This window comes from Phyllostomus hastatus, unplaced genomic scaffold (genome assembly GCF_019186645.2).
Source record: "Phyllostomus hastatus isolate PE091 unplaced genomic scaffold, TTU_PhHast_1.1 phas_contig_495, whole genome shotgun sequence".
NCBI classification, from domain to species: Eukaryota; Metazoa; Chordata; class Mammalia; order Chiroptera; family Phyllostomidae; genus Phyllostomus; species Phyllostomus hastatus.
Genome location: NW_025333895.1, coordinates 10014722 through 10039210, shown reverse-complemented (window position 1 = coordinate 10039210; position 24489 = coordinate 10014722). Strand labels below are relative to the sequence as shown.

Sequence of the window (24489 nt, the reverse complement as noted above, 5' to 3'; positions counted from 1 at the left end):
AGAGGCCACGTCGGAGATGCACACCAGGACGCAGCCGGCGGCAGCGCCACGACTGAAGAACCGGGCAGCCGAGAGGAGGGCCGAGGGGCCGGCGGCCCCCAGCAGCAGAGGGAAGCGGGGAAGCAGCCCAGTGGCCGCAGGGAACACGAGGCCGGAGGGAGAGGGCCCCAGGGCCGGCCGGGGACAGAGCTGGGGGATCGGAGCCCGGGAGGGCGCGGTCCCTCGTCGGAGGGAGGGCCGAGAGGCCCCGAGTGCGTGGGCAGCAGCGGCTGAAAACTCCCCAAAGCTGACGGGAGGCTGAAGCCTCCTGATCCAAGACGCTGAGGGAGTCCCCGAGTGATGGCCGCCAGGAACCCGCAGCGAGACAGATCGCAGTCGGGAGCCAGACACCGGGGAGAGGTCCTGACTGTGACCCCTGGGGACTCGAAAACGGAACGAAGAGGCCAGTGGGAACCGAGCGGAGTTTGTGCAGAAACATTTCACAGGACGGACGGACAGGCAGACGGCAACGGAGCCGCCCACCCAGGCTGTCCGACCTCCCGCGCGTGGGGGCGGGCGCTGCGACCGCACGAAGTCCGCTGCACACACAGGAGGCCGGAAACGGGCTCGGGGACAGCGCCCGGTGCCGGTGCCGGCGAGCACCTGGAGGCGCGGCTCGCGCACGCGCGGCAGGTGGGAAGGCCGGACGAGGGACGGGCCGAGGCCGCCCCGACACCAGCGGAAGAGCAGCCGCCACTGGGCCCGGCAGCGTCGCTGGGGGGACGGAGGCCGCCGCGCACCACCGCCCTGCACGCCGGCGAGGGGGCGGCTTTGTTCCTGATGCTTCAAGACCTGGGAGCCCCCGGACGCCCCTGCGCAGGGGACGGTCACACAGCCCGTGGCCAGACGCAGCACAGCACTGCTCAGCAGCAGAGACGCCCGTAAGTCCAGGAACTCTGCCTCCCTCCCTCCCACACTGGGTGCAGTGGGAGAGGCGGCCCCCAAAGGTGCGACCCGATCCCCACAAAGTCCTGGGAACGACAGATCACGGACGCGGAGAAGGGGCCCGGCGCGGTGCGGAGGGTGCGGAGGGACGGGCTGCAGGGAGGGGGTGGGGGAGGGGCGCTGGGGGAGGGGGAGGGGGAGGGGTGCCGGGGGAGGGCCGCTGGGCCAAGTCCCGCCGTCAGGCCAGGCCAGGCCGGCACTTCCTGCATCTCGGAGCCGACAATCAGCTCACGACGACCACGTCCTCACCTCTCCAGAGCGGGTGTTCACGACGACAGTAGCTCCGGGGGCGGCGGGATTACCGGACTAGAACAGCAGCTGGGCCCCGCCCAGACGGGCCCAGTCGTGGGAGCGCCGCCCGGACACCCCAAAGTCCGAGGGTTCGATCCCGGGTCTGGACACGCGAGGGAGGCACCCAATCGTCGTTTCCCTCTCCCTTCGTCTGTCTCTGAAGCAACGGAAAAAATGTCCTCGGCCGAGGACTTAGAAAAGTCGCAGGGCCAGCTTCCACTTGTATTTACCCACGCGCCTGTGCGGAGCCGGCCCCGCCGCTCCGCGTGACTGGCTGCAGCTCTGGGGAAGACCTGAGGACCGCGGCCCCCGCACCCCCTCCCCACCCAGCACAGGGGGGAACGCCCCACCCGGGAGGGGAGCCCATCTGCGACAGTGCAGGACCCAGCCCCCCTACTCAGTCCGGGCCAGGGCCGGAGGGCGGCTGGGGGCAGCGGGGCCGCCCCGCCGGGTGCACCTGCAGCCCTGGCCCTGCGGGCACCCCTGGGCCTCAGCCCCCACCCCCGTGGAGCCGCTGCACCCAGTGCCGATCGGTGACGGGAGGAGGGAAGCTCTGACCTCCTGCCCGTCACGGAGGCCCCCCAGCCCCCACACTGCGTTCCCAGGACGAGGTCCTCAGACCGCAGGCGGAGTGGGGAGAAGCGCTGCAGGCCCCCGGGGACTCCCCTGCAGACCGGGGACTGCACCTCGCCCAGGGGACCCCACACATGGGCTGATCCAGGCAGAGAGGCCCCCCCCCGGGGCGGGGAGCCCTGGCTCGGCCCACCCGGAGAGCTCATCTGCTGGTGCTGCTGCGGCTTCCTCAGACCCGGAGGCCAGGCCCCGGGAGGGGAGACAAAGGACGCAGGGTCAGCAGAGGGGCACGAGGGGGAGGAAGGTGCTGCATTAGTTAGCAGGGGCCCACAACAGGCCAGCCGCACCGACAGGCTGCGTCCCTGGGGTGCGTCCCATCGCCACCGGAGCCCCGGGGGTGGACTCGGGGATGGACTTGGAGCCGCACGGGCGTGGGGAGCTCCGACCGCGGCCCGGGGACCGGGCGCAGTGCCGACAGGTCTGAGGGAGAGGCTCGTCCCGCAGCCACAGCCGCGGCACCAGCCCCGGGTGGGACTACACTCAGAGACGGCCCCGAGGCAGGTCCTAGGGTGGACCCCAACCCGGCAGGGCTGGTGTCCCCGAGGAAGGGACGAGCCCAGAGCTGTGACGCCACAGTGGGAGGGCAGCGTCACCAAAACCAGCCCTGCAGACACCTCGACCTCGGACTGCCCGCCCCCAGACCCGAGACGGCGCGTCTGCGGTGCGAGCCGCCAGCCTGGGCCTCTGTCCTGGCGGTGGGAGGGGGCAGCCGCACGGCCTTCGAGGGAACAAGGTCGCCGAAAAGAAGTGGGGCGCTGGGGAGCTGGCCAGAGCAGGGAGGGCCCCTGGGGTGAGGAGGGGTGAGGAGGGGCCAGCCCGGCGGAGATGGGGGTGCAGAGGCAGCAGGGTGGTGGAGCCAGGGCCGCGCAGACAGGGCAGGGCCATACGGGCCCTGGCTCCCCAGGCAGAGGGCCCTGCAGGGGGCGCTCTAGAACGGCTCCCCAGGGAGGTTCAGGGGCGGGGCGGGGGCCTGAGGGACAGCACACCCCGCGGACAGAGCTGGAGGGGAGGCTCCGTCCCTGCCCCTGCTCCCCCCACAGGCCAAGTAACCAGGAGACACCGACAACCATTCCTCCTGGGAGTGGGGGGTCGAGGGCAGAGCCTGGAGCTCAGCAGCAAAACCAGCTCCAAGCCCAGGGGCCCCGCCCTGGGGCTGCAGGGGTGTCCGCAGCCCTGGGTGAAGGGTCCTGCCTGCCCCCCCAAGGCACGGACTTGGCTTCCTGTGGCCTCGGCAAGTGCACCGACCACGGGACCCAGGGGGAGGGTGCCAGGCCTGCACGCTGTGGGCCCTGGGAGACAGCACCCAGCCTCAGCCAGAGGCCCAGTCCCTCTGCGGGGGCCTCCGGATCTGATGGACCCGCTGCCGCCCCCAGCGGTTGCATCAAAGCAAGTGGAAAAGCGCATCGCTCCGTAAAGGCTCCTTCTCACAAGTTGGCAACTAATTTAGAAGGCATCTGCCATTCCCCTCAGCCCACCAGCTACAGACCCAAGAAGGAGAGGGGCGGGGGACTCTGCAGCGCCCCCCAACGCACCCCCAGACGATGGCCCAGGAGTGAGGGCGGCCCAGGGGCAGGTGGCTGCCCCGACCACCAGCCCAACCCCACCCCACTGCCTCCCACGGAACGGGGCGGGCCAGGCGGAGATGCCCCAAACCTGGCTCCGAGGCTCGCTGAGAATCAAAGTGGCCGCAGGGGTCTGGCCGAACACCCTCCAGCTCGGTGGTCAGCTGCCAGGACTGTCCCCGAGCCGCTCTAAGACCAACGGGCAGTACCTGTGGGCCCTGGGGCGCCGGAGGCCTCAGGTGGGAGTGAGAACAGGCCCCAGGCACCCAGACCAACAGTGAAGAGCAGATCGCCCGGCCCCCACCGGGCCCCGGGGACCACCCTGCCTCGGGGACAAGCAGCCCAGGCCCTGAGGACGACAGGAGGTCCTTGGGGTCCGGGTGAAACCTCCCTCCCCCCTCCCCCACCAGGCACCCCGTCCCGGGGGGGCCTGTGATGTGGGCAGGACGCGGGGAGCCGGGCCAACGCTCCCCAGGGGCTGCCGGGTCAGGTGGCTGCGCCCCGAGCACCTGCACACCGGCTGCCGCTCCGCCCAGCAACCGCCCACACCCCTCCTCGCCCACGTGGGACCCTGCAGGCCGGGAGCGGACCCAGCCCGCCTTGGGGTGACCCGTGGGCCAGAGGCTCAGGCCTGAGCCCAGCAGTTTGGGCCCCTCCTGCCCAGGCGCGCCCGGCCCTTGGGGCGGTGGGGGCTGCAGCCAGTGCCCGGGCGGGTGTGGCTCTGGGCCCCCCGCAGGAGAGTGTCAGCGACGCTGGGACAGGGGAGACACGGGGCGAGGGCGAGAGAGCGGGTCGTCCACCCGGCCGGCTGTCTCCACCCTGCCCACCTCCCCCCGGGCTTCCATCACCCGGCGTCGGGCAGGCCGGACCCCAGGGCCTGGTCACAGGGCGGCGCCTGGGGGTTAGGCACAGGGTGGCTCCACCCAGCCCGACCCCTGCCCACCCTAGGGGTGGGGTTCTCGACCACGTGCCAGCCCTCCGGGACCGCCAGTGACGCCCCACGGACACCGCCTGCAGGGACCCCGACCGCACTCAGACCCCCAGCAACGAGGCCCGACAGCCTCCCTCTTCTGCTCCGGGGCCCTCGTTTGAGCCCGGCCCCCGCCCCCTGGCCTCAGACACATGTCATCGGAGGGGCTGCTTCCAGCCTCAGGCGGGGGGCACGAGAGAGGTCCAACCAAGGAACCCCCACCTGACGGGGGAGCCCCCATGGCTTTTGCCAGGGGGAGCCCCCCTGGCAAAGCCCCACCTGACGGGGCAGGGAGACCCCCCGGCAGGACCGAGGTCACGGGACGCGGGAAGGGCGGATGCCCGGTGGCTCCAGCGGCCGCGCGTCCGCCCACGAGTCTCTGGTCCCTGAGACAGGCTGTGTCTTGTCCCTTGGACACAGACAGGGTCACCCCACACTCAGGTGCGAGGTCCCAGTCCCCCCCACCCGGCCCAGTCCGGCCGGTGCCCCCACCCACGGCCTGTCTGCCCGACCGGCCCCGCTGAGCGGCTGCAGAGCCCGCCCCGCCCCAGGAGGCCCAGGCCTCTCAGCTCTAATTACACGTCCTGGAAAGAGGCTCCGGTGTAATTTGGAGTAAAGCAAAGAGTGCGGTCGGAAATGTCCCCTGGGGGCCCCCCGCCTGAGCTGGGACACGTCTCTCTGCCGTCCCCAAGGACTAGGAAGGGGAGCCCCAGGCTGGGGCCAGGACGGGGTCGGGCTGCTCGGGAATCCGGGGTTCTGGGGCTCTAGCCCGGCAGGAGGACGTCCCCAGAGTCTGAGGGGACCCTGGCCCTGTCCCGGCTGGACCAAAGGGTGAGGCGGGGGCTTCTGAGGGAACTGGGGGGGGTTAGGGTTAGGGGTGAGGGGGCGGTGGCGCTGGTGCCGGAAGGACACGCCAGGTGGTCGCTCGGGTGGGCTGGGGAGGTGGGCGCACCGTCCCTTCTGTCTCCCAGGGCACACCCTGCACTCCCCCCCACCCTGTCCCTGCCGCCGTGGAGAGCTGGGCCTGGACTCCGGGGGTCTGGACCCCACGCCCTCACCCCAGGACTCTGTGTAGTCGCCCGCCAGTCCTTGGATCCTGGACCAGCCAGCAGCACCGGGGCCGGAGCCCCGCCACCTCCTGCCCTGCGTGGCCGCAAGTCTCCCTGCACTGCAGAGGGGCCGCCCCGCCCCCTGACCCCGGGGTCCAGGCCCCACCCGCCCTGCCGGCCACCCTGCTCACACCCTCCACCCCCCTCGCCCTTCTGAGGAGCGCCTGCCCCTCCCGAAACGGGCCGCCGGGCCTGTGAGCGCCGGGTCCCCGCTCAGCCCGGTGGCTTCTCCTCAGCCCTCGTTGCCCGGGGCCATCGCCACACCCGGGTCCTGGCAGGGACAAGGCCCGCCCGCCTGGCCCTCCTTGCCCTTTTCTGCGGGACAGAGGACGCCTGGCACTCTCACGTGCGGGGGGGCCTCAGGGCACGCCAGAGCCGCGGAGCACAGGGTGGAGCAGGGTGGCGGGAGACAGACAGGAAGGGGTAAACGTGCGCTGAGAGGGACGGGGGTGGGGGGCTGGACAGGAGCGGGAGAGCCCCAGGCCCGGGGCGGGCAGGGCGCCGGCAGACACTCAAGCAGTCCCGAACACAGACTCGGCTAACAAATGACCTGTGTGGGGGGTGGCTCACATAGCCAGACAGACACACGGATGGAGTACCGACAGAAGGACAGCCAGCAGGGCGGGCCCTCAGCGCACGCCCAGGGAGGCAGGACACGCCAGGCTGTGCCCCCACCCCAAGGCCCAGGCTCCGTTCACAGGCCAGCAGGGGAGGAGGCCGGGCTGGGGCCCCCCCAACCCTGCAGACCGGCCTCAGAAGCAGGGGAGACCCCAGCTGGGCTGTGGGGGTGCGCTGGGCTTCGCCAGGCAGCAGGTGGCCCCCACCAGGGCCTCTCCCCACCCACCAGGGCCTCCAGCCCTCTGGGCACCAATTAGGCTAACCCTAATTAAAACAACAAAGTAACGAGAACGAACAGGCCCCCTGGATGGCTCCCCACAGGGACGCCCGCTCAGGAGGGACCAGAGCCAGGGCTTTTCCCTGACTCCCCACCAGCCAGCAGTCACCCCAGAAGGACCCAGGGCCCCTCCCTGCCTTTCGCAGGCTCGCACACCTGACCCGCACCCACATGCACACATGTGTGCACACACCCGCACCCACCGGCACACACACACGTACCAACACACATGCACCCACCCCACAGGCACTCACACACACACTTGCCCACATGAATGCAGGCCCACACACACATGCACCCACACCTATGTGTGCGCGCACACAGGCACACGTGCACACTCACACGCAGGCGCACGTGCACCCACATGCACACACAGGTATGCGCGTCCTGCGTGCTGCACAAGGAGCCGGGGGGGCCTCCCCTGACTCTGGGCCAGCGCTCGAACCCCCGCAGGACACAGGTGGCCCTTCCCACCAGGAAGACCCCCTCCCAAAGCAGCGCACGGGGGACGAGGGCAGGACAGAGAGGCGGGTGCCGGCTCCCAGCCCACCTCCTGGAGACAGGGAACCAGGGCCTCCGGGCCGCGTCCGGCAGACAAGCAGGAGGAGAAACAGCGGGAACGAGAGACCGGGCAGCACGACAGAGCCACGGGCCTCGGGGAGAGACAGAGAGAGAGAGAGAAGCAGGGCCGGAGGGAGGGAGAGACCCGAGGGGAGGCCGGGGAGGGGAGGGCGGCCGGGAGGGCGGCCGGGAACCGGAGGAGAGGGCAGGAAGCACACCTGAAGATCAGGACAGAAGACAGGGAGGCGGAGGCGGGAGACGGAGAGAGGAGAGGGGCCGGGAGGGGGGTCTGCAGGGCTGGAGTGCGGGGACCCCTGGGGCCCTCTCACTGGGCTCCCAGGACGGCAAGCCCGCCGGGAACGCGGTCGCCAGGCAAGGGAGGGCAGCCCAGGGGCACCCTTGGGAGGTCTCTCCCGGCCCCGCCGAGGGGCCCAGGATCCCTGGGCCTGGGGTCAAGACATGCTTGTGGAGGACCCAGGGGTCCTGCTAAGGGGCGGGTGCGGGCAGACTCCCTGCCTCGCCCTGAGCCGCTCAGCCACTCAGCACCACGGACAGCGCACGGCACGCTCAGCGGGCCCCGCCCCGCCCGGCATCATCGCTGCCATACCCGCTAATTTGCAGACACCCCTGACCCCGCCTGGGAGCCTGCCCCAAGCGAGGCTCCGGGGACACCCTGGAAAATAAGATGCTGCTCTGGTCCTCAGAGACTCACGTCCAGAGGGACGGAGAGAGACGTAAACAGTGACACTCCGACCCTCCCCGCCGCCCGGCAGTGCCTGCCCGCCAGGCACCCCCCGCCCCACCCCCAAGGGTCATCAGTGGGACAGAGGTCAGCACACACACACACACAGCAAGCGGGGTCCCATCAGCGCTGGTGACCGGCGGCTGTCACCGGCCCAAGGACCCAGGGGGAGCGCGAGGCGGGAGCACCCAGAGGCACCTCATCTCCCCTCACACGGGCCTGTGCTCCGGGCCTTGTGGGGCCCACTTGGCCGCACCTCGGCCTGGAGTCTCCAGGGAAAAACAGACCAGAGGCCCTGGCTCAGGGCAGGGCCCACGGGGCCGTGCAGACAGGGCTGTGCCGCAAACTCCCCCAGTGCTCACCCCCCCCACCCCGGGCTCAAGCAAGACCTCAGCCCTGCCCTCAGCTGGTGGGCAAAGAAGCAGGGCGGGGGCGCGACGGCACCCATCAGGAAGATGGGGAAACTGAGGCCCCAGCCCACCCCCCTGGGTCGACTTCCAGGCCCCAGGCTGCCGTGGGCCACCGTCAGGGCCGCAGTGAAGAGGAAAGTGGTGGGCAGGCCGCAGGATCCACAGCTTCCGGGGGCCACGTGCACCCCCACGTGGCCAAGCCCCAGGGCTCGGGGAGACCTTCGCAGCGGCCGCCCCACTGACACACCGCTGCCACGGCCCAGGCCACCCCCTGCCCTGGGAATCCTGCCCCCGGGGTGACGCGGCCACAGAGCCAGCAGCCGCCCCCGTGACTCGGCCCGTGAGCTTCACCCGAGGACAGGTCCCTGCGAGCTGCCCCCCGGCCGAGGCCTGCAGCACAGCCGCCTCTCGGTCCCACACGGGCGGCGAGCGGAGGTTTCCCCACCCGCGGCCCCTGCAGCCATGCCAGCCGCCTCGGGCGGGGCCGGGAAGGCCCCCCGGCCCCCGCAGGGCCCGCCGCAGGCCACCTACCCTGTGAGGACCACCACGAAGTCCATGACGTTCCAGCCGTTGCGCAGGTAGGAGCCCTTGTGCAGCACGAAGCCCAGGGCGATGATCTTGATCCCGGCCTCGAAGCAGAAGATGCCGATGAAGTAGGGCTCCGTGTCGTCCTGGGGAGAGCACAGTGCCGGGTTGCCACAGCCCCTCCACGCCCCGGGCCCCACGGGCAGGGCTGGGCTGCCCCCCAGCAGCCCCGCAGCGAGGTGGGCGGGGGGGGGGGCGGGGGGGGCGATAGCACTCGCACTCCCGGGCTTTTCCTGCAACGGCCAGGGCAGCCCTTCCAGCGCCCGCCAGTGAGTGCTACCGCTAACCCCACCCCAAAAGAAACTGAAGCTCAGAGAGGCTGAGGGCCTGGGCCGGACACTCACAGCCTATCTGGGGCCACCTGGGCCCGAACCTGGGCTCCCGGGGCCCGTGCCCTGGCTGCCGGGAGTGCCGCCAGGGCCCGCGTGTTCCCTGACACACGTGTTCTGGATGACCGACACATGCAGCTCTCGGGAGCACACACGCTGGGCCCAGGGAGGCTGCGCAGGGGAGGCGGCCGGTCAGCCGGCTGGCCACAGGAAAGGCTCTGCGGCCGGAGGGAGCAGGGGGGACACGGGAATGGAGCCGGGCACTGCGGCGACCCTCGCTCCACCCCAGCGGCACGTCCCTCAGCCCAGCAGGGCGGGCCTGGCCCTCCGGTGCTGCGCAAGGTGGGGACGAGCCGCAGAGCCCGGATGGGGAGGACACCAGGTGGGCGCACGCAGAGCGCGTGGTCGGCCGCCAGGGGGGTGGCAGGGAGTGCCTGGGGGAAGGTGCGCCTGGGAGGCGGCCAAGGGACGGACGCACGGGGAGGCCAGCACGGGACGACCGGGCACAGCCCTCGGGCGCCTGCACGCCAGCCCTGCCGCACGAGAGCAGGCGGGGGTGGCCCTGCCCGCGGGGCGCGGGGCTGGGGCTGCAGGGCACTGGGGGCAGGTGGGCCCAGGCGGCTCTGCCGGCTCCCGCTCAGGACCGCGGCCTGTGCCTTCCTCCCCTGGGGACCCTGGCCCTGAGGGCCCCACCCCTCGAGCCCTCAGCCCTGTCCCCGGGGCCCGCAGCTGACGGGCCTCCCTGTGTGGAGTGTCCATCACGGCCCAGCTTCCCCCTCCTGCCACCCCGATGCTGACTCATGCCAGGATCCGACTCTGCCCCCGGGCCTCTGGTCTGGTGTGGCGGGACGGCCCCCTCTCCCCTGCCGGCCCAGGGAGGCTGTGGGGCCCTGCACACACATCTTCCCAGGGAGCTTCTGAGCAGACAGAAGGGCAGGCCTGGGGGAGGTGGGCAGGCCCCAGCTCGACCCCTGGCCTCACAGCTCTTCCCCAGCTCTGCCCTTGACCGGATGGCTAGGCACTGGCCACTGACAAAGGTGGGTGGCCCTGAAAAGGAGGGTCCTGCTGAAGGCTGCTCAGGAAAGTGGTGAGTGGGCAAGAAGCAGAGACCCCAAGACAGGGAGCCATAGAGGGTCCCTACCACCCAGGCCACCCGCTCCCCCAGCCCCAGCCGATTCCCAGGTGGCAGCACCAGCCTCCAAGCCAGACGAGAGCCACCCCCACCACCTCTCCAGGCCAAGCTCGGAGCCAGCCGTCTGTCCAGCCAGGGGGGCCAGCACAGAGGGCCGGGGTCAGCTAAGGCTTCCTCAGGCCTTGGGCCAGGCCCAGGCTCAGCCCCCAACCCTGGCAGTGGGCTCGCGCCCATCACCGCCAGCCAGCCCTCCCAGGCTGAGGCAGGAGCCTGGACCTGGGTGCACGCCCTGCTGGCCCACGAGCCTGCCTGCCACTCGGCGGGGACAGGCCAGAGCCCGGCCGCTGCACTCTGGCCTCCCGGCCTCCTGGCCAGCTTCTCTCCGGCCCTACCCCGGCCACGCTTGCTTCCTCGGGGGTATGACCAGCGGCGGGGGGCGGGCGGGACCTGGGGCCTGGCCTCTGAGACTCCGCAGGAATCGCCCGTTCCCTCTGCCTTTCCCCTCGTCCCTGCCCTCCAGGGGGGACGCTCGGCACCAGCACACAGCAGCAGGAGCCCAGGCCCAGAGCAGCCAAGGGGCCTACCCAGCCCCCCGCCCGGGTGAGACTCGGCACAGACTCACCCCACTCTGCTGGGGGCGGGGCCGTGCGGTCCCTCCCGCTCCAACAGTGCGCCCCCCGCCTCCCGCCCCGGCAGTCTGCCATGGCCGACCCCTTCTCTGCCTCTCCCAGCACCCTGCTTGCCTGTGAGTGCCCAGGACAGCCTCACTGACCCCCTCCCACCACCGGGCCTGTAGCAGGGGCAGCAGGGAGGTCCGGAGCCCGGGCTGACACCACACAGGCCGTGTTGTGACCGCTCATTTCCACTGAGGTTACGGAGAGAGGCTTGGGGAGGGCCAATCACCTGCTGAATGCAGGGCAGAGGCCTCAGCGGCTCCCTCTCCGGACCCCTCCCCTGCCCACGTCAAGGGCCCAGTGGCTGGGAGAGCTGGGGGCCAGGGCACACAGCCTCACCTTGGCCTGGGGCTCACTGAGCAAGCCAGACCCCTCCAGCGGCCCCCACGCTCTTCCAGAGCAGACCCCGCCGCGGCATGGGCCCTGAGCCTCAGCAGGAGTCTGGGAGCTTGAGGCGGCAGCTGGTGGGCACCACGCAAGATGTTTTGGAAGACGGCCTGGAGCGGCCCCCCGGGGAAGCAACTCCAAGCCAAGGAGACAGCTCTGAAGGAGAGGCCGACAGACCCAGGGCCCTGCCGCAGCCGCCCCTCCTGAGGGCCCTCAGAGCCAGACACTCCTGGCCACGTGCCTTTAGGGACAGTCCCCGCCACACACACACACACACACACACACACACACACACCCCAGGTTTAGTTCTCAGCTCTTAGCTCACAAAGGCTTAAGGCTGCAGTGGACGGCCCGTTGGGATGGCTGGTGGCTGGGGACACAGGCCGAGCAGCACCCCCCATCAGGGGCTGACCTGGCCGCTCCAGTCCTCCTGCCCCTTCAGGGAGGGGCCGGGCCGTTCCAGCTGAAGGGGAGACGTGCTGCCCCAGATGCTGGAGGGTCTGGGTCCAGACAAGCAGCCGCCAGCACACTCACCAGCCGCTCGGACATGGGCGTCTTGTCGCCATCAGGGAGGTGCTGCTCCAGGGCCAGCACGATGCAGTTGGCAATGATGGTGGCCAGGATCATGTACTCGAAGGGAGTGCGTGGGTTAAGGACTGGCTGGGAGGCGCCAGGGGGAGGGGAGGTGCGGGGGCCGCGGTCAGCAGCAGCCCAGCAGACGCCAGGGGGCCTCCGAGGGCCTATGGCCATTCCGGACGGAGCCCACCCCTGCCTCCCACCCTCCTTTCTAGGGGCCACCCGAGGGGCATCTGCAGTCGTGGCAGCCCGCTGGTACGCACGTCCCGGTGGCTGTCAGCACCACGGACAGCGCCGCCCGGCCCCGCCCAGCCTCGAGCCCCAAGAGGAGGAGGTGGTGCGCCCCCTGCCCGAGGCCAGAGGAGGGACCCCGCGCAGGCGCACTCCCACCTAAAGACACAGCCACATGTAGCTACACAGGCACGTGAACATGTATGTCCTGATAGCCCTGAACGCACGCACGCGCAGCTCGAGGTTCACGTCCTGCCCGCGCGCGCGCGCGCGCACACACACACCCGAGCCCACACCTGCAGCCCGGCACGCGCACGAACCCCGCCACGCCAGGCTCCCACCTACACGGACCCGGCTTAGCCCTCGGGTGCCCTCCGGGGCGGCCGCGCGCTCTGCGTCTGGACCGAGCGAGTGAAGGGACGACTCCGGGCCGACCAGGGGGCTCCACCCAGCGTACGCCCCGCTCCCGCAGCCGCCACCTCGACCATACGCGCGCGCGCGCGCGCGTGCGCACACACGCACCCGCGGCGCGCGGAGAGGGGCCCCGGAGCCCCGCCCCGCCCCCTCCTCGCCCGGCAGTCTCCGGGTCGCACCCTCTTCCTGGCCCCGGAAAAATGGCCACTGAGCGCCGCATGCGACCCACCCGGCCCCCGGCCCAGCCTCCCCTCCCACACCCGGCGGGCAGCAGACGCCGGACACCGCGCCCGTTCCCCGTGCCTGCGCGCCCGGGAGGCCCCCCTCCCGGCCCGGTCCCCGGCAGGATATGGCCACTCGGTGATGCGCTTGGCGTATTTGCGGACGACGTTGTCCTCGCTGAAGACGAAGAGCGAGCGATTGACGGTGAAGCAGTTCTGCTTGACCGGGATGGGGTTGTACAGCGCCATGGTGCGCGCGCGCTGCGCGATCGACTGCTTGTAGAGGACCCGCTGGCCCGGCTGCAGACCCCCCGGGCCAGGGCCGCCCGCGCCGCCGGCCCCGCCGCCCCGGGCCCGCTCCCCGCCGCCGGTGCCCCCATAGCGGCCACCCAGCTCGTCCCCAAAGCGGACCATAGCTCCCGGGCGCCGCGCGCATCCCCCGCCCGGCGGCCCCGACAGGGAGACCGCGGGGCGCGCCAGGCGCTCGGAGCGGAGCAGCCACGGAGCTGCCGGACCCACACCGGACCTCGCCCGGCCCGGCAGCCGCCGCACCCGACTCCGCCGCCCGCACCACGCCCTATAAGGGGCCGGTCACATGGCGGTGCCCGGCCAATCCGCGCCGCCCCGCCCGCCCGGATCCTGCCCGCCCCGCCCCCAGCCGGCCGCCCCCGCCCTGTCCCCGTCGCCAGCCTTCGGGCTGCGCCTGGGCCCCCGGGTCCTCCCCGGCTGCGCCCCAAGGGCCGGGCGGGCCCGGTGAGCCGGCGCCCTCGGTGCGTAGGGATTGTGCCCGATCAGGGCGCTAGCCAAATGCTGAACTGGGCGGTTGTGGTCAGGAGCTGGGCGGGGCCAGGAGTCCTCGACGGCCGAGCTGAGCAGCCCAAGTGGATCCTTCTAACCTGCCCCCATCCCCACCCCAGAAGGCATCGCCAGCTGTGCGATGCTCCAGCCCAAGTGGGGTAGGGCGGGCCCCTGGTTCCCAGGTTTCGTTCCACATCCCGGCGGCTACATTGGCAGCTCCCCTCCCCCACCCACCCCACCCCCACTTTGGACCACCGGCTTCTTCCACGATCGGGCTCCCGGGCGCTGTCTCCCCACCCTGTCCGTGTCTTCGACAGCCTTAGGGGCGACGCTTCCGACGCCCTGGTCTGGCGGGCGGGGCGCACGCCCTGGCCAGGGCCCCTCAGCCTCTGTCATGCCTGAGACCTTCCCATCAACACGCACGGAATCAGCTTCAAAATCTGGCTGTAGGTTCCGCCCTTCCACCTTTCACCCAGTGAAAATGGAAACGGCGCCTGCTGTGTGCTGCTGGTTCGTTCCTCCCCAGCGCCCCCACGGAGCACCCACCGGGTGCCAGGGCCCGGGCTCCCGCCGGCCTAGGCGGGCTCACATCTTCCCACAAGCAGTCGTGGGTGTTCTCACGCGCTGCTTGGGCCCCACGCGACCATCTACTCCATCCCGTGCAGTGTGCACTTCGGGTGAGCAGCCCTCCCGGAACCGCTCCTGGTGAGGGGCAGAGGGCCCCCCTGGACCGGGACATCCAGAGCAAGTCAGCGCCCCCGGCGGCTCCAGGCAGTGCGGGCGGCCGGGGCACATCCAGGAAACGAGATGGCGAGCGACGGGCCAGGAGGCTTCCGGACACTGAGCCGCAGGAGCTCAGGGACGGCCCCGAGGGCCGCGCGCGGAGGAGCAGAAGCAGGACACGGGGCTCTGCCTTCAGCCCTGGGAGTGACGAGGTGGCGGCGAGCGGAGAGGTCAGCTGACCGCCGGTCTAACAGGCGCCCCCTGGCTGCTGCGCGGGGCACAGGCCGCCGGGCCGGCGCCTAGGGGGCCCTCGGAGGCAGGCGCGCCGTCCGTGCCCGCTCCCGGCGGCCTCTCCGGCGGTGCGCGCCGCGCGCAGTAGAAAGTGAGGAAGGAGCCCCCCAGGAGTGCAGACCCCCTCTCTCCCCCCTGCCCCGGCCTCCACGTGCTCGTCGCCTCCTGGCGCGCCGTGGCCGCCGCAGCGCCAGGCGCCCTCTCTACCCTGCCCTCCCAAACGGGAAGGAAGCAGCAGGCGCAGAAAGGACACCCGGTTTTAAAAATAAATACGTGGTATCCTTTCATAACGAAGGAAGTTTCTCAGGAGCTCCCCCGCGCATTGCTCCCTTAACTGCTTTGGGGAGACCTGGGCTTCGAGAGGGTGGGAGCGGGCGTGGGGCGGAGGACGGCGCGACGTGGCCCCCAAAGAAACCAGGGCTCCTTTGGGTGGGACGTGCCGGGGGAGGCTGTGGGGAGGCCGCCGGCAGGCGTGTCACAGACAGACACCGAGTCCATCGAGGGTGTGGACAGGGGGCAGCATGCCCCCCCGCCCCCGCAGCGCTGACCAAACTGCCCACGTGGTGGCTGTGACGCTTGACAGAAAAGCTGGCAGCTCTCAGCTCCTGACCCAGGCGACTGTGCGCTGGAGCCGGTCACTGGGATGGGGAAGCGGGGAATGAGAAGGTTGAACTTGACACCCAAGTGGAGGTGTCGGGTGGGCGGCTGGTTAGGGCAAGGGGTGCACAGCGCCGAGTCCCTGCTGGAGAGATGGGTCGTGGGGGGCCGGGACTGAATGCTCTTGACAGCCCCGCCCACTGCCCCGCCTTCACCGGGCTGGGTCCACCCCAGGAGCGCAGCAGGCGCTGGGCAGAGAGTGATGTGGCTGCCTTCATGCCCGCGCCTCCCTCCTACGGGAACGGCTTAGGCCTCACGAGGTGGTGGAAGGTCCCGGCACCTGTCGGGCACCCGTTCTACCCTCCTTCCTCTCTCTCTAGCTCCAGTGACTGCTCCCTGCCCGGTTTCTGCAGGCCCAGGAGCTGGCGGGGAGGTGGGGCGGGGGTCAGCTCTCTCCCTCAAGGCTTTGCTGCACCTCTCAGCTGCCAGACACCTGCCCGGACCGGAGGGAGAGGACAGGGCCCCGGGGTGCTCCGCTCCACCAGAGCCAAGCACAGGACAGGATGAGAAGGAGCAGCCGGCATCCTGGGCCAGGCTGGGTGGGGGCCTGGGAAGCAGTGTCCAGGGCCCTGGGAGGAGCAGGTGTCCGAGGGGCATGGCCGTCTGCCGAACACCGCTGAGACCCAGGGAGACCCGCAGCCTCGGGGCTGAGGTGCCGTTGCCTCGACGAGCAGCTCCCGTCCCGCAGGCGGCCGTCATGGGGGTGGGTTAGGGGGAATGAACAGCTCGTCCGGAGTGCCTCCGGCAGGGCGCACGCGGCCTGCTGGGGGAGGAAGTGGTGCCCTGCTTCCTTGCCCCCCGTTTCTGGCAGGACCCCCGTCCCTCGCCCTCCATCCCACTCACGCAGCGGGCCCACCTCCAGCCTTCTGGGTCGCCCCGGGAGGCTCCAGCGGCTGAGGGAGGTCACATGGAGCAGCGGGGCATCCCCTGTGGTCCTGCAGGCGCTGCTGGGGGTCCCGGGTTGGTCCTGCCCGGGGCTGGAGAGGGCGTGGTGCTGCCCACTGTCCCAGGCTCACAGCCAGGGCCGCTGTCCCTGTGTTCGCTGCAGTTCTACTGACACGTGATGGACACATACCGTGGCGTGTGACTTATGTGCACATTGCAAAAGGACCCCCCTTCATCCCTCACAGGGTCGCCTTAGGTTCTGCAGTGAGAACACGTCAGGTCTGCTCTTACTGATGTTCAAGTCCACAGCGCGGCATTAACTGTGGCCACCTAGCTCAGAATAAATCACCTTGTAGCTGCCAGCTTGTCCCCTGGACCAGCTCCTCCCCACGTCCCACTCCCAACCACTGCAGTGAGGCCGGCTCTTTCAGCCCCACGTGCGAGGGACAGCGTCTGCCTTCCTCCGAGCCGCCTCCCGAGTGCAACGCCCCCACGGCCCGTCCACGTGGCGCAGCGGTGGGACCCCCTTCTCATCTGGGGCCGTGCTCACGTGCCCCACTGCGTATGTGGGCCCATCTTCTGTGCCCACTCCCCCACTGGTGGGCATGCTGACCGTTTCCTCGTCTTGACGGCTGTGAACGAGGCTGCACTGAGCAAGGGATGCAGAAGACTCTTTGAGCCCTGGCTGGTGCGGCTCAGTGGACCGAGCACCGGCCTGCAAACCAGAGGGTCGCCAGTTCGATTCCCAGAGGGGCACAGGTCTGGGTTGCAGGCTAGGTCCCCAGTAGGGGGCGCATGAGAGGCAACCATGCACTGATGTTTCTCTATCCCTCCCTTCTCCTCTGAAAAAAAAAAAACCCAAACCCTTCAAAATGCTACTTTGATTTTGTTCAGTTAAATAATCAAAAGTGGAAGTGCTGGGTCATAAGGCAGGTCTAACTGTAATCTGTTGAGGACCCTCCATGCTCTCCACCGCAGCTGCAGAAGCTCACACTCCCGCCAGCAGGGGGTGCGGCCCCCTTCCCTCCACGTCCCCACCAGCACTTAGACGTGTCTCCTGTTCATGGTCGTGCTCCCGGGTGGGAGGCGGTGTCTCCCTGTGGTTTCCACCGGCATCTCCCCGAGTAATGTGAGTTTTGTAAAATCAGATGGCAGCAATGGTCGCCCGACATGGTGAATGTGTTAAAAGCCACTGTTTCCTGTACTTTAAAATAGGTAAAATGGTAAATTTTATATTATGTGAATTTTATCTCAATAAAAGAGAAAATCTTGCCCTGGCTGATGCTGCTCAGTGGATTGAGTGCCAGCCTGAAAAACAGAGGGTTGTTGGTTTGATTCCCAGGCAGGGCACATGCCTGGGCTGCAGGACAGGTCCCCAGTAGGGGGCGCACGAGAGTCAACCACACAGTGATACTTCTCTGTCTCCCTCCCTTCCTCTCTGAATAAAAATAAATAAACAAAATCTTTGAGCTCTGTCTGGTGCGACTCAGTGAATTGAGCACGTGCCTGAAAACGTAAGGGTCGCCAGTTCAATTCCCAGTCAGGGCACAGGCCTGGGTTGCAGGCCAGGTCCTCAGGAGGGGGGCGCACAAGAGGCAACCACACGATGATGTTTCTCTCCGCCTCTTTTGCCCTCCCTCTCCTTCTCTCTAAAAATAAAATAAATGAAATCTTTTTTAAAAAGAAAAGAAAACCTTGCCCTGGCCAGGTGGCTCAGCTGGTTGGAGCATGGCCCCACACATGGAAAGACTGCAGGTTTGATCCCCAGCCCAGGTACAAATGGGAGGCAACCAGTGTTTCCCTGTCACATCGATGTCTCTCTCTCTCTCTCTTTCCCTCCCTCTAAAATCAGTAATAAAATATCCTCAGGTGAGGATTAAAAATAAATAAATAAATAAAACTCTTCCAACTCAGTAATCAGAAAAGAAACACAGCCAGCTTTGAACAACACATTTTGCACCGTGTGAGGCCACCTACACGTGGGGTTTTTTTTCAATAAATACTTCAAATGTGTTTTCTCTTCCTTATGGTTTTCTTAGTAACACTTTCTTTGACCTGTTTCACTGTACTGTAAGAATACGGTATGCAACACACAAACTTTTATCAGCTGTTTGTTATCAGTAAGGCTTCTGGTCACCAGCAGCTACCAGCAGTGGCGTTTGGGGCTTGAAAGTTGAACTCGGACTTTCGGCTGCACAGGGTGTGTGGCACAGGGGCAGCTGCAACTCAGCTTGAAAACAGACAAAGGACATGAATGCATTTCTCCAAACACGACACACAAATGGCGAACAGGCACGTTTTTAAAAATGCTCGAAATGAACAGTCATGAGAAAAGTGGAAATTGAATCACAGCCCCAGCGAGGCACATGCAGACCCACGGGGATGCGACCTGGACGAGAAGCACAGGGCAGGTGTCCAGGGCGTGGGGCACAGGAGCCCTCGTGACTGCTGCTGGGGATAGAAAACCGTGCAGCCGCTTCGGAAGGCAGCCTGGCAGTTCTTGAGAAGGTTGAACACGGACTTGCTGCGTGGCCCAGCGGCTTCAATTCGAGGCACAGATCCGAGAGGAACAAAAACGCACGTCCACACAAGAACTGTGCATCCGTGCGCACCAGTGCATCACTCACGAGAGCCCCACAGGATGGGATGCCACGCAGCCAGGGAGAGGAGGCATGGCCACCTGCTGCAGGGCAAACGTGAACGCCACCTCGCCCACGGAAGGAGCCCCAGAGGTCCCAGCGCTGTGACCACGGCAGGGCTCCACAGATGGAGCAGAGCAGCGGAGGCCCAGGGCTGCGGGAGGTGGGCTCTTGGGGACAAGCGAGTGCACCCCGGGTCCCTCTGGGGGTGCTGGGGGTGCTGCAGAGTGGGCCGTGGCCGTGTCTGCGCGCAGCTGTGCACACGCCACTACTGCGTGGCACACCGCAAAGGTGTGGAGTCTGCGGTAACGAAATCTCAGGGAGCTCTTGCGAGAGGGAAACCGGTGAGAAAGTGACAAGCTGCAAGTTACAAGCAACGCTGTTTGGCTAACTAAAGCAAAAAGAGGAACAATCAGTCTTGAGAGCGTAAGGCCGGGGAGTGGGGCGCTGACAGAGGGGCACAGGTGGCCACCCTCACGGAGGTGCCCACGCTGTGGGCCCAGAGCAGCCACCGCAAACAAGACGGCCTCTGCAAAGACACTGGCCATCCCCAACAGCGGCTTGGAGGGCAGGGACACGTGGCTCGCAGGCGTCCGAGGAGGCCCGAGCCCAGGACGGAGGAGTGGTGGCGACGGAGGCCCGGGGCCTGGCGCCCGGTGCCCAGCTGTAGCTGGGTCTCATCCTGTGGGGATCGGGGCACAGAGTTGGCTGTTCTCAGAGAAAAAGGGTCTCTGTACTGTGCCTGCAGTCTTTCTGTTTTTTTATTTTATTTTATTTAAATTGTTGTTGCAGTACAATTTTCTATCCTTTACTCTCATCCCAACCCACCCACCCAACCCTCCCCACCTCCCTCCCATTTCCACCCCCCTTAGTTCTTGTCCCTGTGTCCTTTATACTTGTTCCTGCAAACCCTTCCCTTTTCTCCTGAAATTCCTCCCCTCTTCCCTCTGGTCACTGTCAGTCTGTCCTCTATCTCAGTGTCTTTGGTTGTATTTTGCTTGTTGGTTTGTTTTGTTGATTAGGTTCCTGTTAAAGGTGAGATCACATGGTATTTGTCCCTCACTGCCTGGCTTGTTTCACTTAGCATAGTGCTCTCCAGCTCCATCCACGCTGCTGCAAAGGGTAGGAGCTCCTTTCTTTCTGCTGCACAGAATTCCATTGTGTGAATGTACCACAGTGTTTTGATCCACTCACTCACTGATGGGCATCGAGGTTGCTTCCAGCACTTGGCTGTTGTAAATTGTGCTGCTGTGAACATTGGGGTGCACAGGTTCTTTTGGATTGGTGTTTCAGGGTTCTTAGGGTAGAGTCCCAGCAGTGGAATCGCAGGGTCAAAAGGCAGATCCATTTTTAGTTTCCTGAGGAAGTTCCATACTGTTTTCTAGTCTTTCTGTTTTTGTTTTAAAATCTAAAATGGTGTGTTAAGCCCATGAAACCAACCATGATGAAGCACGCCGTATGCTGTGTGGTTCCAGTGACAGAAACTTCTGGAACGGGTGACATTTACCTATGATGACAAGAGCAGGTCAGCGTCTCCCGGGGCCGAGCAGTGGCCCCCGGGGGGCTTTCTGGGGAAACAGAGATGTTCTTCACATCAAACCCCACGAAATGCTTGGAGTGGGTGCATGGCATGGTCAGCCAGTCATATGACGGGAAAGTCGATTTTAAAAACTTGAAAAAATTCCACGAGCCTTTTTCTGTGGGAGTGGAGACGCTGGCTCTGAAGTTCATGCGAGGGGCTGGGGGAGCTGGGCAGAGGGTGCCGTCGCCACAGAGCTGGAGGGCGGGGACTGGCGGCGACTGGCGCTGCGCATGCAGAGGCGGAGGCGGCGCAAGAAGACAGGCCGGCGGGCCGGGAGGGACTCCTGGGAAACCCCGGGTGACCGCGGTGGGCACGGCCAGGCTGCGTCCCACCTCCCTCCGTCACAGATGCTAGTTAAGGGGGAGCACAGACCAGACCGTAAACCCTGAAACTGCGATGCTTTTGAAGAAAACGGGAGAATGTCAGCCGTGGGGTAGGCGAGCGTACGCCAGGATGGAGAAACTGCAGACCGAACGAGAGCAGAGAAAAACCGGACTTGGGCGAAGGTAAGTCGTCTGCTCCCACGGAAACGAAGGAGAACTGGCGCCTGCGATGCAACGTGGGAGCTCTTCCGTCTGAGGAGGGGCCGGCCCCAGAGCAGGTGAAAAGCGGCTCTCCGAGACAGGGAGAGCGCCTGATGCGGAGACGCACGGGACGCCCCGAGCAGGCGCCCGGGGCGGACTCGGTCCCGGAGTCTGGAAACGGGACTCAAAGCACCAGGAGGGGCCCCTGCCCACCCAGCAGAACAGAGAAAGCCGAAGAGGCCTTGGTGACAGGAGTCGGAACAGGGGACGCCTGCTGGGGTGACGGAAGGGCCCCCATCCTGGGCAGGGACACGCCCCACGGGCAGAGGCCTCTCTCGGAACTGGCCGGGCTGCACGTGGACTTCACACCTCACTTAAAACCCTCAGGCTGAGACTATTTCGCCTCACACGCCAAATGAATTCCACCTGGATCCAAGAACGAACCTTCAAAACCTGGAGCGAGTGCTAACTCGGAGGGGGAGGGCTTCCCGTACGCAGCCGTCAGGAGCCACAAGGCTTCTTCCCGCGTGGCGTCCTCCGTGGCCGGGCACAGAGCCGCACCCAGCAAAGCGCTCCCGCACACCGACAGCCACAATACACACGATCTTGCCCAACGGCGACTCGCAGAAAAGGAAAAGCGGATCTGTAATAAGTAAAGACAGACACTCGGTTTATCCATCACCAGCGGCCCACGCAAAACAGCACAGCAAGGAACCCTTTCTGCTCGACGGTTGGAAGCAGTGAGCATGACCTCGGCGTGGGCTGTGGGGACCGCAGCCTGTTGGTGGAGGCAGAGATGGGCACCTGGCGGATGTCCCGGATGCACGCAGGTACGGCACCGGCGCAGGGCCAGCAGGGACTGGGCCACTCCGCCGTCGCCTGGGGGCAGGAGCCCGCCCTCAGCCAGGGAACCCTCTGGCCCAGGACCTGACAGGCGCACCCCCGGCAGGCGGGGTCGAAGGGCACGTACAGAGGTTTCACGGTCTCCTTCCAGTTCTGGGGCTGTTTAAACCTGGGGCTGTGCAAGGTGTGACGTGTGCAGAAATAACAGCAACTCGGGGCTTTGCCCATGTTCCACGTGTGTGTGGGTGGCCGTCCCCAGGACCTGTCCCTGCGTCTCACTGGCCTGCTGTGTGCCCCCAGAACTGACAGGGGCCACTGTGCACGCAGGAGGGGGGGTGCACTGCTGAGCCCCTTAACCCTGGGCAGTCATTGGGCCCCTCAAAGCCAAGCCCTGGGGTCCCGTTTAAAAAGGCTGGGACCTGCTGTGACAGTCCCCCCAACGCCCCAAAGGTTTGCAGCTGGGTCCTGATTCCCATTACCTGTCTACCCCCATCCCGCACCTGTGCACAGGACGGGCCAATAGCCCGTAAAGCCCTGAAGAAAGGGGCGTCAGCTCTGTCCACTTGGGATGGACGGTGTGCACACCAGGCCTCAGCCACCGGCCTGGCAGTGACCCTGCACGGGCGGCTCACCGGCCAGCACAGCAGCAGCAGCTGTGGGTGCAGTGTGGGAAAACGGCCCACTGGTGACCGTGTATACGGAGCACGAGGCCGTGTTCTTACAGGCTGGCGCCGTGAGCCCAGCCCTGCGTGAGGGCACGGGCCGGGGGCTGCCACACAGGCGCGGCAGTGGAGGGCCCAGAGGCTGCGTCACCGTCCAGCAGGGATCTGATTCCGACTCTGGGGACTCGCCTGCCGCCGCCACGGGTGTCCCGACCGCACACAGGCACGCAGACCCCCACACGCGCACACAGGGCCTGGCACACTCGGGCCCCGACGCCTCCCCCAGCGAGGGCGGCTGTGAGCACCGCACACCCAGGAAGGGCGGGGTCCGTGAGAAACCTCCTGGAACCGGACACCATACCGAAAACCTTGTTTAAAGTGTTTTTTTTTTTATTGATTTCATTGAAAACAGAACAAGAAATGGTTTTGAGCCAAAAGACTGCTCTCAAAACTGTCAAAAACGTTTCAACAGAAAAAATAAACGTGACTGCATTATGAATGTTTTAGAAGTCGCACAAAAACCCCACTGTTACTGCACTAGTTACAGTCTTTAAAAAAGTATATGCCAAAAAAAAGGTATGACCCGCAGGCCACCACACAAAAGGCGGTGGCGAGTTTATCCACACTACGAGACTAACATCTTAAAAAAGTTTTCCTGCATTTTATTCTAAAATCACTTTGTTCTCTTTGTACAGTTGATATTTATTTCACATGGTGAGCAGAAGCCACACCAGAATCAGCACCGTTGTCTGTGGTTTGTGTTTTATTCTCGCGTCGTCCTAATGTTCGGTAGCGGTAGAAAATTAATCAGTTTTCTCCTCATCATAGCACGGGGCTCGGAAGTCGACAGGAAGCCGGCACGGCCCCGGCGGGCTGCGCAGGGCGTCCGCTCTCGGGAGGGGCGGCGTGTGGCAGGCCCGACGGAGGACCAGATGCGGGGGTTTCTTTAAAAGCAACCCCCCCTTCTCCACCTGTGGCGGCTCAGCCCAAACTCTCTCAGGTGGTGGGGGGACGGTGTGTGTGTAGCGACTGGAACCTCGGGCAGGTGGGTCCAACAGAGCAGCTTGCAGGTGAGGGTGGCTTTGGCGGACGCCAAACGGAGGCACCTGGGCCGACTGGACACCCCACCAGCCCAGCGGTGGGACGGGAACCACAGGGAGCAGAGAGGCAACGGGAGACGTGGGAACGACCGAGCCACCACCAGAAACGCGCGAGGCTGTGCCGGTGCGTGCCGCGGCGTCCAGGGGCCGCTCTCCGCGCAGGCCCGGCTCAGCACCTCTGCCTGGCGTGGCCCTCCGGTGCCACGAGCGAGCACTTCTCGTCCCCTGAACTGCAGCGTGGACGGCGTCCGGCGGCGCCTCATCGGGAGCCGGTGCTGGAGGAGCTGGTGTCGGGCAGGCCGTCCTCCTGGGCCTCCTGCGCGGCGCTGGCCTGCCGCTGGGCCAGGGCGGAGCTGGAGTACCGGCACTTGGGGGACCCGCAGCGGCAGCTGAACAGCTTGCCCTTGATGTCCCAGAAGCGCTGCCCATAGTCAAACCTGGGGGGACAGCAGAGCTGGGGCCGCGGGGACCGGGAGGCAGGTCCCTCGGCCCCGTCCCGGGGGCCCCTCCCGGGCCCGGCCCCCCGCGGGGGAGGGGGCGCCGCCTACCCCAGCTGCTCCCCGGCCTCGATCAGGCGGGTGCTGAAGAAGGCGATGCGGGGGAAGCGCAGGTCCTGGTGGGACAGGAACACGCGCACGGGCACCAGGTTGGGCTCGCAGCGGTGGTTGAGGAAGCGGCTCACGTTCCCGTAGAAGCGCGCGTCGATGCAGTACAGCTCCCCGTCCTGCGGGCGAGGGCGGCGTGACCGGGGGCTGCAGTGCCGCCGCCGGGACGCGGGGGCGGAGGGAGCGCACAGGATCCCAGGTGACCGGGCGACGGGGGGGGGGCACGCCACCAACCGACAGTGTCCCCTCCTGCTCCGGGGCCTTCCATGCCACGGGAGGGGACAGAGGGCCACGGGGCTCCTTAGACAGTGGTGACGGGAGGGACGGGCTAGAGACGGGGTGCGCTGGGCAGGGGGGGCCGAGGGGCGGAGGAGCCGTGCACACCACAGTGGGGTCTCCCGCCACCCCTGCTGCCCCCTGGGAGCAGCCTGGGCCGAGGACCCTGCGACCCCCGTCCTGGCGTCCCCCGGCGAG

At 66.9% G+C, this 24489-nt stretch overlaps 2 protein-coding genes across 14 annotated transcripts in view; both read right to left on the bottom strand.

The window, feature by feature from the left end:
* CACNA1B (calcium voltage-gated channel subunit alpha1 B) overlaps positions 1-13120 on the bottom strand; it is a 126005-nt gene extending 112885 nt beyond the window's left edge. For all 9 annotated transcript variants that reach the window (XM_045846035.1, XM_045846036.1, XM_045846037.1 and 6 more), the window contains exons 1-3: positions 12837-13120; positions 11799-11904; positions 8689-8828 (exon numbers count right to left, since the gene is read on the bottom strand). In XM_045846035.1, the coding sequence (XP_045701991.1) occupies positions 8689-8828; positions 11799-11904; positions 12837-13120 (530 nt within the window). The remainder of the gene's footprint in view (positions 1-8688; positions 8829-11798; positions 11905-12836) is intronic.
* Positions 13121-22682: 9562 nt separating this feature from the next.
* Positions 22683-24489, bottom strand: part of EHMT1 (euchromatic histone lysine methyltransferase 1) — a 93505-nt gene continuing 91698 nt past the window's right edge. For all 5 annotated transcript variants that reach the window (XM_045846147.1, XM_045846150.1, XM_045846149.1 and 2 more), the window contains 2 exons: positions 23959-24134; positions 22683-23847 (listed from right to left, as the gene is read on the bottom strand). In XM_045846147.1, the coding sequence (XP_045702103.1) occupies positions 23670-23847; positions 23959-24134 (354 nt within the window). In that variant the 3' untranslated portion in view covers positions 22683-23669. The remainder of the gene's footprint in view (positions 23848-23958; positions 24135-24489) is intronic.